The sequence below is a fragment of the Limulus polyphemus genome, unplaced genomic scaffold (assembly GCF_000517525.1).
Source record: "Limulus polyphemus unplaced genomic scaffold, Limulus_polyphemus-2.1.2 Scaffold302, whole genome shotgun sequence".
Classification (NCBI taxonomy): Eukaryota; Metazoa; Arthropoda; class Merostomata; order Xiphosura; family Limulidae; genus Limulus; species Limulus polyphemus.
Window position 1 is genome coordinate 384038 of NW_013665912.1, and position 14350 is coordinate 398387.

General features: G+C 31.2%; 1 protein-coding gene across 4 annotated transcripts in view; it reads left to right on the forward strand.

Moving 5' to 3' along the window:
• Positions 1-14350, forward strand: part of LOC106457196 — a 68374-nt gene that overhangs the window by 42821 nt on the left and 11203 nt on the right. For 3 of the 4 annotated variants that reach the window (XM_022383033.1, XM_022383034.1, XM_022383035.1), the window contains 5 exons: positions 2798-2862; positions 3219-3284; positions 9067-9411; positions 13219-13377; positions 13982-14067. In XM_022383033.1, the coding sequence (XP_022238741.1) occupies positions 2798-2862; positions 3219-3284; positions 9067-9411; positions 13219-13377; positions 13982-14067 (721 nt within the window). Of the gene's footprint in view, positions 1-2797; positions 2863-3218; positions 3285-9066; positions 9412-13218; positions 13378-13960; positions 14068-14350 lie in introns of those variants that run through there. The other variant, XM_013916588.2, reaches the window with a different exon arrangement.

A 14350-nucleotide genomic window follows, 5' to 3' on the forward strand; every position in this document is an offset into this window, starting at 1 on the left:
TTTGAGCAATGGTAGAAGTAGATACTTGTACAGCATGGAACTTGGAACATCATTCTTATAAAGTGCAAGTAACTTTCAACATTGTTCCACTAGAGTAGGCACTTGTATGTCTTTTTCAGTGATGTAGTATACCAATGGTATACATGAGCAAAGGCCATATGAATATGATTTGTTTATTATTGTTTTGGACTCTGTAGTAAAGGCTATATTAATCTCTCATCACTCTTATTGTTTGTCTTTTTTCTTAATCTTGGTTTTGGTCAATTCTTATTTTATCCATCCTTTTAACTCAATTAGAGTAGAATATTTTTCATTATTTTAATGTAATTCACAACATATTCCTGCTGTATCTCTTTCCACAAGTTTCTCATTCACGCTCTTACTTTGCTTCCTATTGAGCCTTTGGTTTTCACTAGACATTTGAGGGTTTCTATTACAGTTTTTCCTGTTATCTTTTGGACTAATATGTTACTGATAATTTTAGGAAATTATTTTCTTAAGATCCTTATATATGATGATGCTTTATACCTCTTTCTCATCTAAGTCTTCAGCTCATATATTTTCATTGTTTTCCTTCCTTTACTTTCAATGGAACAAAGGACTCTAAATTGTTATCTTAATTATGTGTTTTTTATTCTATTCTTCAAATCTTACCAGTTTCCTTCTGCTTATTCATTCAATAAAACTCTTCATTCACACAGTTTATGGGAATTGACTAGTATTTTCAGTGTTGTCTCACCAGATTGGCAGCTGGCAATATTCTTTAGCACGACTCAAAGCAAATCAAGGAATAAACTGAACCAACTTATTCTTTAATACCAAAATAAACAATTTAGTAGTAAACAAAATTACATTCTATTAAAACCATGTTTACAGGAGAATTATTATGTTTCATTAATGTTACTTATGTTAATATATATTACTGTTGGTGAATATCAAATTTTATGAGTACCATGTATGTTTTCTTATAATCTGCCTTTGAGACACTTATATGTAACTGTTTCACTGTTTTTCCCTCATGAGAATTATTATCCAGGTGATTCTGTATTTGTGGCTAGACACTTCTCTGCAAGAAATCTTCACTTTTAGCAGCCATATTGTTCTTCATATGTCTCCCTTGGGACTGTCATTTTATACCCATCTGGTCTGGACTTGGTCTCTTATTGCACTGTTTTGCGATAACTGAAATTCCTATTGTACAATTTGTGTTCTGAGGTGAAGTTCCTCTTGTGGCAGGTTTTCCCATTTTGTTGCTCAGTCATGTTAGAGTTAGAACTATCCATGGTTATATGCCTTGATCCTTGTTCCCAAACAAGTGTGGCTCTCCACAGAACAGAGTTTCACAGTATCTGCATATGCTACCAATATTTTGTCTTGACAGCATTTGTACAGTTTGTTTTACCACAGCTGGAGCACTCTCATGTCTGTGCCTACTTTTCCTGCTGTACTAAGGTAGGTCAGCAGCAAGTTTGTTGCTTACATGTTAGTGATAAAACCTGGGGTTTGATTCCCATAGTGGACAGACAATTCATTGTGTAGCTTGGTGCTAAAAATATTACCATTACTTTTCATCCTTAAGATGGATATTCTCTTCGACTTTCATAAAGACCATTTCTTATTACATATTTGTTTAGAGGCATGATACCATCACTGAAATTTACATATTTAGTTTTTATTGTCATTTTTGTCACAATACTGCACTAATGTGCTGTTTATCCAGATTAATCTAGAAGTCAGAATCACTATTTAGTGAAACACTTAAACAGCTTGTACAATATCATTGCAATTGCTGTTCCCTCAAGTGGATTTTTTGGAAGGAAGTGCATTTAAATTAAATGAACCTGTTTTAATTTTTTATGATTGGTCAACATGTTTTAAAGATACTAAGTGTAAATATTTTGCCATTTTTTCATCATAATGCACTTAAAATAATCAGCATTGTTGCAAACCTGCTAATCTCTTGGTGTAAAAAGACTAAATCAGATATGAAATTTAAGACAAATCAACATTCGAATTTTAACTTATCAGTGAAACTTTGGAACATTTTGCATTTAAATAATAGCTTTCATTTTATATATAATACTTAAAAAAACATTAGCTTCATTTCAGGGAGAGTTTATGTTCAATTAACAAAGCTTTGATTTACTTCTTGAAAGAAATGTAACTCTAAAATATTAATAGCAATTTTTATTTTCTATTTTTGTTACTTCTTTTATTAAAACCTTTTGAATCTGTTAACTGATGACTTGACCTCAGAATTTACTCTACATATTAAGTTTTTGTGTGAGTGATTCTTGCTTGAGAGAATGTTTAGACAGAGGAGAGTATACTTGAAAGGCATTGGAAGATCTTTGGATGACGTTTTGAGCTGCTAGATTAGATCTTCACGAGATCAAATTGTTCAGATTTTATCAGGTGCGGATGCAGCTGTAGTTGTGAGCTTTGTGAGTTGGAAAAGTATTTTATTAAGTAGGATTGAGAGTAATGAGATTGCAGCCATAGGGGAGAACTTACTTTCTGTGTGTGTGTGTATGGGTTGAAAGAAACTTATTGTGTAGTTTACATATATATAAAGCAATAACTGAGCTTGCATAGCTAGTTTACAAATGTACATAGTATTTTGTTTAAATAATTCAAAATAACTTTTTACTGATTTGTGTCAAGATGAAAGTTCTTTAGAAATTTAACACAGCGTGGCTGTACTTGAATCATACCACAGTTGTACTCCTTTGTCTCTGTTCCTTTATTATAAGTACTAATAATTAGCTAGAGTTTTAATAATTATTGTGTTTTTTAGGTCCTCTTCTCGTTCTGTAAGTTCAGAGCGAAAGAAAGAGAGAACTCCTGAAGGGCGACATGAAAGTAAGTTTAAAATTAATATAGATCTCTTTTTAATACTTAATGCTGGTGTGAAGTTCATAGGAATCATATTTCCTGATACTTGTTTATAATAACAATTAAATTTAAGAGTATACATTAGTTAAATTGGGGCTAAATTTCTTGCATATTTTTTTTTATGATTACATAAGTGGATATTTTACACTTGAGAGTCTTAGAGAACATTGTCAGTTTAGTCTGACTTACTACAGTTAATGGAAAAAATAATAATTATAAATGATATAGTTATTTCATCTTTTGGTAGTACTCATTATGGCATATTATTTGTTTTCGTAAATGATATGAAAGTTAAATATTATTTTTCCTTTTCTTTGTGTTAGCCTCTCCTCGTCGACAGCCTAGAACCTTCAGAGAAGGACTATCTACCAAAAAGCCTGTTAGACCAGGTTAGTGGTGTACAAGTGCTTATTTTTTGTATACACACAGCACTTTTTTTTGGGGGGGGTGGTTGATTTATAGTAGATTGATATAAAATTTTGTTACACATTAAAATATAATCTCTGTGTAGGTCATAGAATTTAATTTTAGCATTAATTTTTCAGTAAAACACTCGTCAAAAAACCAACATAAAAAAAGAGAAAATGGAAATGTTTTTTTTTACTTTTCTCATAAATTTCTTTGCACAGATCGAACAATGCTACAAGTATTAATCAAAGATGTATTGTACTTACTCTCAGCAATAGATGAGCAAGTTAATTATTAAATGACAAATATTTTTTTTGTCCAAAAGGTTCTCAAAACATTCCAAACTACATATAGATACCACATATCTCACTGTCCTTGATTATATATTCAATATAATGAACAAAATATGTGAACTTTGTAGAATTCTGGACTACGTCATGTGTTAATTTAACCCTAGGTGTTATTTTCTGTAGCAGGATTTGGTCAAGGAGGCTTTCTACTGTTTCATGGGATAGTTGTGTCTTACATCAATCTGTGTATGTAGGTCTGCTTACAACTGTCATTTAAAGCAGAGATGCTACCAGATACTTGTGATTTAGCTACAGAGAGAGTGTGTGTTCTGAGAGCAATTTTGTTTTTTCAGTCAAATTCAGTTTTTATAATGAAAGATTCAAAACTTGTTGTAGAAGTCTCATCTTTGTATCTCTTTATACCTGCTGATTATGCATGTTTTTGATGTGTATTGTAGGCTTAACAACAATCCTTTAGTTGCCTTTAAATAGTTTTATTTCTGTACATTCATGCCTTATTTTATTGTGTTTGATTTAAGTACAATTTAGTTTGATATTTTATTCAGTTTTATTTCTTATTATTTTACCACAACAGACATTTCTGCTCAACCAATCAGTCAATTTATTTTTAAAGTAAAGATTTACCGCTGTTTAACGTCATGCAATGTCTTCTCTATTTTTCATGGTTCCATAGATCAGGGAATCCAAAAGTTAGTGAATTTTATATTTTGCATTTCTGGCCCAGGAAATGTAAGGGAAGTTCATTTTACAGACAAAAACAGAAAAGAATTGGAGAATTTCATGTGACTTAGTGATGCTTCTAAAAATGGATGGAAAAAAATAAATTATCATTAGCACCAAAAAAAAATCATATACAGGATCATTCTTACACATTTGGAATGTCATTTATTGTCGTAGAGTATGAAGGTAACCTTGATAGATTATTTACACCATAGTTATGTTCCTACCTAAATGGAGCATAAGGGCTCTGGACAAGGCTTCATCTCATCTTTCTAAAACTATGTTATGAAGGATTGTTTTACAATAGGTTGAAACTAAAAGCCCTTAAATTACTATTTAGAGATAGGCTATTTTCATTAAATAAATTATTTTTATCTTTCAAATTCTAGTGCATTAATAAAACAGTTTCCAGGTCAGTAGTCTTAGTCTCAAAGAAGAAACATGCAATACCCTGGGTATATTACATCTTTGACATATTTGTATAAGACAGAATTGAAAGATGTCACAGAGAAAATTAACAGTTTGAATATTTCAATAATGCCTGGAAGTTCAAAGAATGGACAAATTTACTCAGTTTTGGGGAGTTTTTATTTCATATCTGTACTTGTATTTATTCAATTAATTATTAAAAATAACTAGATAATTATATGAAATGATAATTTATCAGTAGTTTTGTTTTAATTTGTTGCGAAATATAATATACATCATTAAGCATTGCCTACAGCATGACATCATAATGTGTAGTACAGCTTGGGCAGGGGTCGTTGACAGGTGATATCCTCCAGAAACAGGTAGATTATCACCAGTAACAATTAAGGAAAACCTGTATAAAACAAAATATGGGTGACATTGTATGATATCAGTAATTCAGAGATAACAACATGATTGGAGAAAAACAATTGAATTATGAAATATTGAAATATAGAATGTTTCATTGACAGTAACTAATAATATGGCATATGTAAGGTTTCCAAGAATAGAGCACTGTTTGTTATCCATGAATATTTGTAGTAACAGTTAAACTTGTAGAAGTAAATAACTAAATATTTACTGTTTACCTGATAATGTGCAATGCATTGGATATCTGAGTAATATATTAGGAAAATTTACTGTTTGTCAAGCAACAAACATGAGGCTAGAGACAGGAAAGAATGAAGACTGAAGGAAAAGATGAGCATGCACTGCTTGACAGAATTTAATTAATAGTTTTGATTTTATTTTAAAACTATGGGCTTTCAGACCATTGAATGCTTTTGAGATTGTGATGTTAATTATTAATTGTGCAGTCTAGTATGGTTGAATATAGGTGATGTGTTAGTGTTTTTCATTGTGCCTGAATATACCAAGGTTCATTACACAATAAAAGTAATGTAAATATTTTTCATAATATTTTTACTTAGTAGCAGTTTATACTTAATGTAATAAGCAGAACAAAATGAAAAACTTTGAACATGAGTTAGTTGAGTGGTGTAATACTATAATGCAGTATCACTGTCAGTGAAAAACATGTTTGCATACAGTAACATTAGTGTCTCTGCTAGTTACCATAACCTATACGAGTATGACTGGATGTTGTGATGGCTCAGAATTATAATAGAACTATAAACATTAAGATTGTTTTATCAGTAGGTCTGATTCCACGCATGAAGTATTCTGTATGTATAATTAGAATTTACAACTCAGGTATTTGTAAGTATAAATAGTTTGGTAATTTTATGAACAAAGAAACCTTGGGTAAACCTGAAATTTTTTTTGATAACATGACGGATCCATAAAAATATGGCTATGCTAATTCAAATATTTCAATAAATTTCATAAAGATGAATTTGATACTCACAGATTCAAAGCATCTGTAAAAGTAATACAGTGTGCTCTGGATCAGTGGATGATTGTTAACGTGTGCAATTGTTTTATAGGTATTGTAAGTATGATTTTACTAGTGTATGGTTAACAAATTAAAGTTTTGTACATTTTTATGCATGTGTACACACCAGAAAATATTGCTTTAATAAATATTTGACGTATGTTTCTTCCAAGTAATGAAAGTCAAACATAATAATCACAGTTGTTAAGATCTATATTGTTGTTCATGCTGTAATTACGTTTTTGTGACTTAAATTAAAAAGTGTGATTCGTATACACTATCATAAACAAATGGACATATTGTCTTTGTGGTATATATTTTGATGAATCCCCAGTAATGACAAGACAACATTTAAGCAAATTGGGACTGATACTATATAGCCTGTTTTGTCTTTATTAAAAAATACGTGAATAGTGTTTTGCAATTTCTCATTTTATTTTTGGTGATGGTACATTACAAGCATAGATAAAATGATCAGGGAAAAACATATTATGGTTAGGGAAACGTCAAAGAATTTCATTGTCCCAGGATTTGGGTACCATGTCTTTGATTCTTTCAGCAACAAATCACTACACAAGTTCTGTAAGTACTAGATTCACAAACTTCTTGCTCTTGTGAGGATCAGATAAACTGTGTAATTTATCCATCCTGAACCTTGAAATAACATGCTTATAGCTACATTAAATGCATGTGTTGCTACATCTTCCTACTGTTAAACATTTTGATAATTGATGGAATAAACTTGAAAGCCTTACATTACCTTACTGTTTTCTTTCTATATTATTGGTGTAGTTTGATATTTTTCTTCTTTACTTTCAAAAATGTAAAAAATAAAACTTAATGACGTTTATTGAATAAAATAAAATTATATTTCTAAATCTGATTTTACAAAAATTATAACAAAGCTATATTTTGTAAAGTTTGTAAATTTATTAGTAGTAAGCTTTGCCAATTGTTATCAAAGAATCACATGAGCACGATAACCATCTGAATCCTGCTTGCAGCTACAATATATCTGAGGCATTTTTGTAGGTAGCAAGAGCATGTTAAGTTGTATAGTTCACACTTTTTATAAAGCACCACACTGTTTGGATGTATGAATATTTGTTCCTGTGTGAGTGCATAAGCTGAATGTTAATCAAAAAGGATTTATTTTCTTGGATTGACTTATAATATTAATTTTAAGTTTGTATATCTTATTTGTTCTTAGAAATAATTGAAATTCTTTTTAAACATTTCTATTTCTCATATATTTGTTATATCTTCTATACAATTAAAAATAAAGGCACTCAGCAGTTTGTACTTGTTACCATTATATTGAATCAGGGTAAAATATATTTAAAGCAATAAGTGTAAAGTCTGTGTTTTATTTTTTTCAATCTAAGAGGCTTTCTCTTATCAAAACATCTTGAAATCTGCAATATTGTTTTGCACAAAGGAGCTGTAGGTGTGTTTTTCTTTAAGATAAGTTTTTATTCTTAATGTAATGAACATACCTAAAAAGACACTTTTGAATGGTTTATCAAAAAACACAATTTTTGGAAAACAAAAATCATTAAATGAATCTATAAGACTGAAGGTATTGTCTTAGTTAGGTTAATGAGAGCATATCAAGTAACTGTTTTCACTGAAACTTATTAGGGGTCTTGGTATGTATTTCATACTGAGGTTTGCAAAACTATTTGTCTAAGAAAACAAGAATGTTATATTTTGCTGGATTACTAAATAGCATTAAATACTTATCTTATCAAAGAGTACATATATATCTATATAAATATAAAATACTGAATTTATTTTATGATTTCCATTTGAACAAGGAGACGTTCAACAGAATTAATGGTGGGTACATAGTGATGTCTATATAGACAGTATTTGGTTTATAAATGGCTTCAATCTTGTAACCATCTAAATTGCAATTAGTTATTGAATAGTTTCAAACTAGAAAGTACAATAATGGGAATCTAAATGGAAACTGTTTTCTAGCTTCAAATATTTATCATGTGATTCTGTAGTTGGTATTCGACTGGGAGTCCCAGCATTTTTAAAATATATAAAATTACAAAGAAAGAATAAAATTTAGCAGCAAAATAAGTAATACTACATAGGATGACTGAAATTTCAAAAATAACCAGACAATTCTAGAAAAATAAAATTAAACAGGTTAAAAGTTTAATTAGAATTCAAAATAGAATGGTACTGTTTAATCATAATTTTTTAAAGTATCATATTTGAACAGCTTACTACTGAAACTGTAAAATAATTTGCAGAAAATTATGATTTGTTAATAGTATGTCTACATGTATGGCTAAAGAATCCATCAAAGAGGGATTGGTGTGCAATCTTTCAAATAAGAATAACTTACATCAGACAGTAGTTTAGAGTTGACTCTATCTAATGGTTGTATATGTAGGGTTCTGGTACTAGTCCATTCATAAAGGGAGCTTTTAATATAAGAGAGTATTTTTCATAAAAAGAGCTTCCAATCTTTAAATAACAACTAGGTTTCTATTAAATTAAACCAGTTTATTTTATGATTTGTGTTGGTTTCATATAGATCAGCAGTTTCAGAACATTTTTCAGTACTGACCCCATTTCAGAGATCCTTAATCTGTGTGATTCCATCTGTTTGAAAATGTGTTACACTGGCCCATTCAGGTCTTTTTGCTACATAAGATTTTTTCTGCTAAACTTATGACCCCACCAGAGATTTTTTGAGACCCAAGTTTTGGAAATCACTGATATAGGTGCTTCTCTGATCCTTTGTAATTTTTCTTTGTAGGTTTTAACAGACTAAATACTCAAGAATGTATGGAAAAAAATTGATTGAAATATTGTAACTTAATTAGTGTTGTGATTATTTCTTCATAGCATCTGTGCCTCGTGGTGAACCGTCCATTAAATCAACCGGTACAACAACTCCACCATATAGTAAGCCCCGTCCTGTGCCTCGTCAATCACCATACTCCACAGTAAATGGAGAGGATACAAAGTTGTGGGTGAAGCCAACTACAGCAGACCAGGAGAAGAAGAAGGATATAATAAATGGAGAAAAACTAGAAAAATATTTTGATGAAGGAGATGGAGTGAAAGAACCATTAGAATCAGAAGAAAAGGGAAACCATGAAATGCCCCTACAAACTAAAGAGAAAGATACAGTTCGTCCAAGTTTTCTACAAGAAACCAATGGATTCAATGGAGATGCTGAATCTAAAAGTAAGAAGACATAATAAGTTTACTTTAAAAAAAAGGTAAACTTATCTTTGAAACATAGTTGGCTTCTTGTTGTTGAGAAGAACTCTATCAGTACCACGTGACTTTAAGTTTTTAATGTTCTTGATGTAATGTAGTAGTTATGTCATATCTACCCATAGTTCTACACATTCTACATGACGTATTTGTGAATGCATTAGGAGACTATTTAAGCTCTAAATCCAGATTTTCTGTTGACAGATGTGCTGTTCACATTATTAGCTCTGCTTAGTATGCATTCAGACTTTATTGTTAACCCAGATACTAACACTTGTGTTAAGTTAGTAGTTACTACTCCTTCAGTTGAGGCCATATTTCCACATTTGGCAACAGATGTACATGAGAATTCCATGACTGCTTGATTAACATATTTTCTCTGGTCTTTTTCTTTATTAAGATTGTCTTCCACAAAATCCAGTTTGTCAGTAACTTCTAGATCAAGAAGTTTAAAATTTTCTTTTCATTGGTGTAATAGGAAATATGCATTGTGGGGTTACCAGGTTTTTACTCTCATCTGTTTGCTCTTCCAATGAAGACAGAGAAATGGAGACCTGAAACAGGTCTCCTTTTACTCCATCATCATTTCATTATGTCTCGTTTCAAAATGAAGAACATGAGATTGTTACAAACATTTCTTTGACGAAACCAATGGATGTTTATCTACACATCCCCATTCATCTCATCAATTTCTCAGGTTTCACTATCAATAAATGTTTTAAAAATTTCAAGCAATTCCCTTTTGACATAGCTTCAGTTCCATCCGAGTTTTGTTGAGAAGTCAGAGCCTTTGCAGGTCTTCAGTACTGACTCAGGATAATTTCCATTTTTACATGGACACCTGACTCATATTTGCTCTTTCATCTGTACAAGTTTCAGGCACACATACTGATGATCACCCAATTGGCTACATCTGATGGGTAGTTCATCCACACTTCCGAATCCCAGCTGATTTCTATTCAGTAGTTGGGATTGGTCACAGTAGACTTCCTTTTCATTCACAACAATAACTCTTCACAGGTGCATTTCTATAAGGTTGGGAAGCAGTTTTAGGAGATCAGTGCATTTCCAGCACTTGAACTTCTCTTGAGGCATTATCTCATATGAACTTCCTCTAACTCTGTATAGTTCATCAAGCATGTCAACAATTTTCACCCTCTCTCTATCACTAATCAGTGTTATTATATACATACAATTCCACAATAGTATCTTATATCAATCGTTAAGGAATTCTCTGTTTATTACAGTCTGCATTAAGTGGCTGTCTCCCTGTTACTTTGTCTTCACTCTCATGATGTTCATCTTCATGCTTGTCATATGCCAGGTATGATGAACATTCTTTGGACTCCTTCTCACAGGGTCGTTGAGTTATTCCTGTTTAATGGACTATGTTTCCTAAGGGTCTGTGTTAATACCTCAGTGTCAGATACTTTTACTTTTTTGTAGTATATATATTAAAGTAATTGTATGGGTCTGTTGGACTAAGGATTCTTCTACAGTAGGTGTATGCGACTTGTGGGCAATAAATTTGATGAAAAATGAACAGCATGCTCTTGGCTTATTTTAAAATAATATATTCAAAACAAGTTAAACATATTTACAAAAATTCTTTACACTATGTATATCAAAGTTGTATCTTAAATACTATACAGTTTTCTTCTTATCAAAAGTCCACTTAGGCCAATTCAATTGCAAAGCCCAAACTATTGTTTTCTTAAACACTATCAGTGTATAATTCATTTATTCCTTTTCTATTCTTCTCTTTTTTTTTTATCAAAAAAGTGTCAGAATTTTAAAATCTGTTCTTTGCCAATTGTCAAAATAAAAGGCTTTTAATTATTTCTTAATAGTATAAATATATACTATGTTGTTGTTGGGCTTAGGATTCTTCTACAGTGGGTGTCTATAATTTGTTAGTGATAAATTTAACGATGAATAAACAGCATGCACTTCATATGTTTGCAAAATAATATATATTCAAAACAAGTTAACATACGTACTATAAATATTATGGGTTTACCATAAATACTATATGTGTAGTTCTTTCCTTCTTTTCAAATATCCACTTAGGCCTATCACTTACTTTAGAATTTCATTTGACAAACCAAACTATCTTCTCTATTTCTGTCGCATTAGTATTCTCTGTGATTCATTTACAATTGTGGCGTGAGTTATCATAATCGTTCGGTCTTCTTTCTCCTGAAGATCCTTGTGCCTTTTGTCAAAATGCACCGAGACTGATTCAATTACTTTAGAACCATGCTTTGACAGAATATATTATTTTTTATCCCCATTTCTACTGTTAGATTCACTCTAACATATTAAACATTAGGGCTATGTCAATTGTTAGGCCTATCACTTCTACAGTATTTAACTTCATGCCAACTTTATTCTCTTTCACTATTATCTGTGTGCTTCTGTCTGTCTGCTGTTTCCCGCTCATCTCACCCTATTTATATCTTTATCACTTAATCTTCTGTCCACTTTCTATATTCTCAACATCAGCGTATTGCATGTAATGTTCATTATCCTCAACATCAATGAATTATTAACAAAACCTCCTACAGTTGTCTGCTTTTAACTCTAATTATAACAAAACTAAACAATAATAAAATATTCACTCACAAAAGCAAATGAATCAATAACACCTAAACTAAACAGTCTTTTATTTCATGACAAACAGTATCAGTGTATAATTCATGCTGCCTTATGAGTCACCACAGTTGCATCCTGAACTTTTGATATTTGTCTGCTTTTTCGTATTGAGGACAACTTCCAATAAATTTGCTTTTTGCATATAGTCCTACTTCCAAATAATTGTTTACTTTTTGTCAAAGTCCACACAGGCAAGTTCAATTGCTTTAGAACACCCTTTGATGAGACAAGTTATTCTCCTAAAATGTCAGAAAACTGTTAATCTCACTTTAACATATCTACTGTTAGGCTATTCACTCCTACGACAGTTAACTTTATGATTTCTAACTTTTCTCTGACTGAAACTCTCTTTCCCTTGACTTTACTTTTGGCTCTCTTGTCTCTCATCTGGTTGCCGCATTTTTATATCTCTCACTGAGGCATTCTAGAAATCTTCGTAGCCTTGACATCAATAACTTACAAACACACCTTCCAATAATCGTCTGCTTTTAACTCTCTTATTATGAAAAAACAAATCAATAATGAAATATTAACTCACAAAATAAATTAATTAATACTACCTACACTAAACAGTCTTTTATATCTGACAATCAGACATCCGATGCTTGATATTTTTGCCATTTCAGACAATTGTCATTTTCCTCTTAGTTGATTAGTTTCAATCATTTATAGCTACTGCACCATTGGACTTTTTGTTTTTCATACAACTCTTTATAACTATGCTCATATTCAAATGTACCTTTTAAATTTCTTTAAAGACATTAGCTATAGTTTAGAATGTTGACCTTGCACCTACACCTAACTTATAACTTGATTTCAATTCCTAAAGCCACTGGAAAGTCCATACATCAGAATGTGCCCAATTTTTTTCTACTCCACTAATTTTTAAATACTGTGGTTTGCAACACAAACTGTTCAGTACTGTAATGCCATGAAGTACAAGTAGGATAATCGTACTTGAATTAGTGTTTTTTATTTTGAGTAAAAGTAATTCACATACTGAATGTGATGAAAATAGTAGTGCTATGTACAGAGAAGCTAATTGTAATTTTCAACTTGAAATGGCCACTAATTATTAGCCATATTAACAATAAAAAAAATATTTTTCTACTTAACTAGGTCCTTCACCCATTCCTGAACCTCCCACTGGGCCTGTTCCCTTGACAACAGTCATGTCACCTGAAGAGCTTACTGGAGTGAAATCACCAGTCCCAGAAACCTGGACAGTGCCACTTGAAACAAAGAAAGAGCTTGAGTGGACCAACTGTTATACTGCAGGTAAGGTCGATCAGAAAGTTGACTTGGTGGTTTCAGTGAAATGTTGTTTCTGTTATATAAGTATATTCAGTTATTAAGTAGGTTCATGAAGTGACAGCTTGTTTTTATTTGTGTGTAGGTATATACAATCAATAAGTTGTTTGGAGTGGATTTTTAATAATTGTCCATACTCACCCCATTTAGTGTATGTGTGCATATATGTTAATGTAATATACAAGTGTTTTGTAAGTTGTCAATTTTATAGCTCTTTATAATGTCACAAGTCCTACCTGCAACTGTTCTGTAGATCAGAAGGTGTGATCTCATTAGTAAGTTTAAAATATTAGAATAAGGAGATTTCTAATACTAATTTATGTTATGTCAATTTCAAAATATACTAAAAAGTATAAACTGCCGCTAACTAAATAATGATGAAAAAAAAAAGACACACTTTCATGTTATAAATCTAGCATAGATAATGTGAAAGGCAAACTGAGATGAATTCTATGTAAAGAGTTTGTAATACAACAAAGATTACTAGTTTTGAAATATGTGACAGATGACAGTATACTAATATTACGTGACCCATCTTGCTGTTTAACAGCTTGATATTTGTATTATGTAGCTGATATAAAGCGAATGAAGTGTCCTCCAGACCTGCTAGCCAAGTCGAAACTACTCCCTGAAAATGGTGAACTTATTGAATCAGGTGTAAGTAGATCTTGGTATTCAAGGTTTGTTCATAAGGGATTCCACACATACACTGATCTTACAGTTCTTTTAGAAATATTAAAATTGTTAAGTTACTAACAAATCATAACGTGACCCAATGTATATTGTATAGATTAATCTTTTATTCCACTGTATATGAGCCATGAATATGGCAATGCCATCAGGACTGTAACATAATTTTTCTTTTCAAATTTTATCACACAATATACACCTAGAAAAAAAGTTAAGCACCCCCGTGTTTTTTCAAGTGATTCAGATTCGA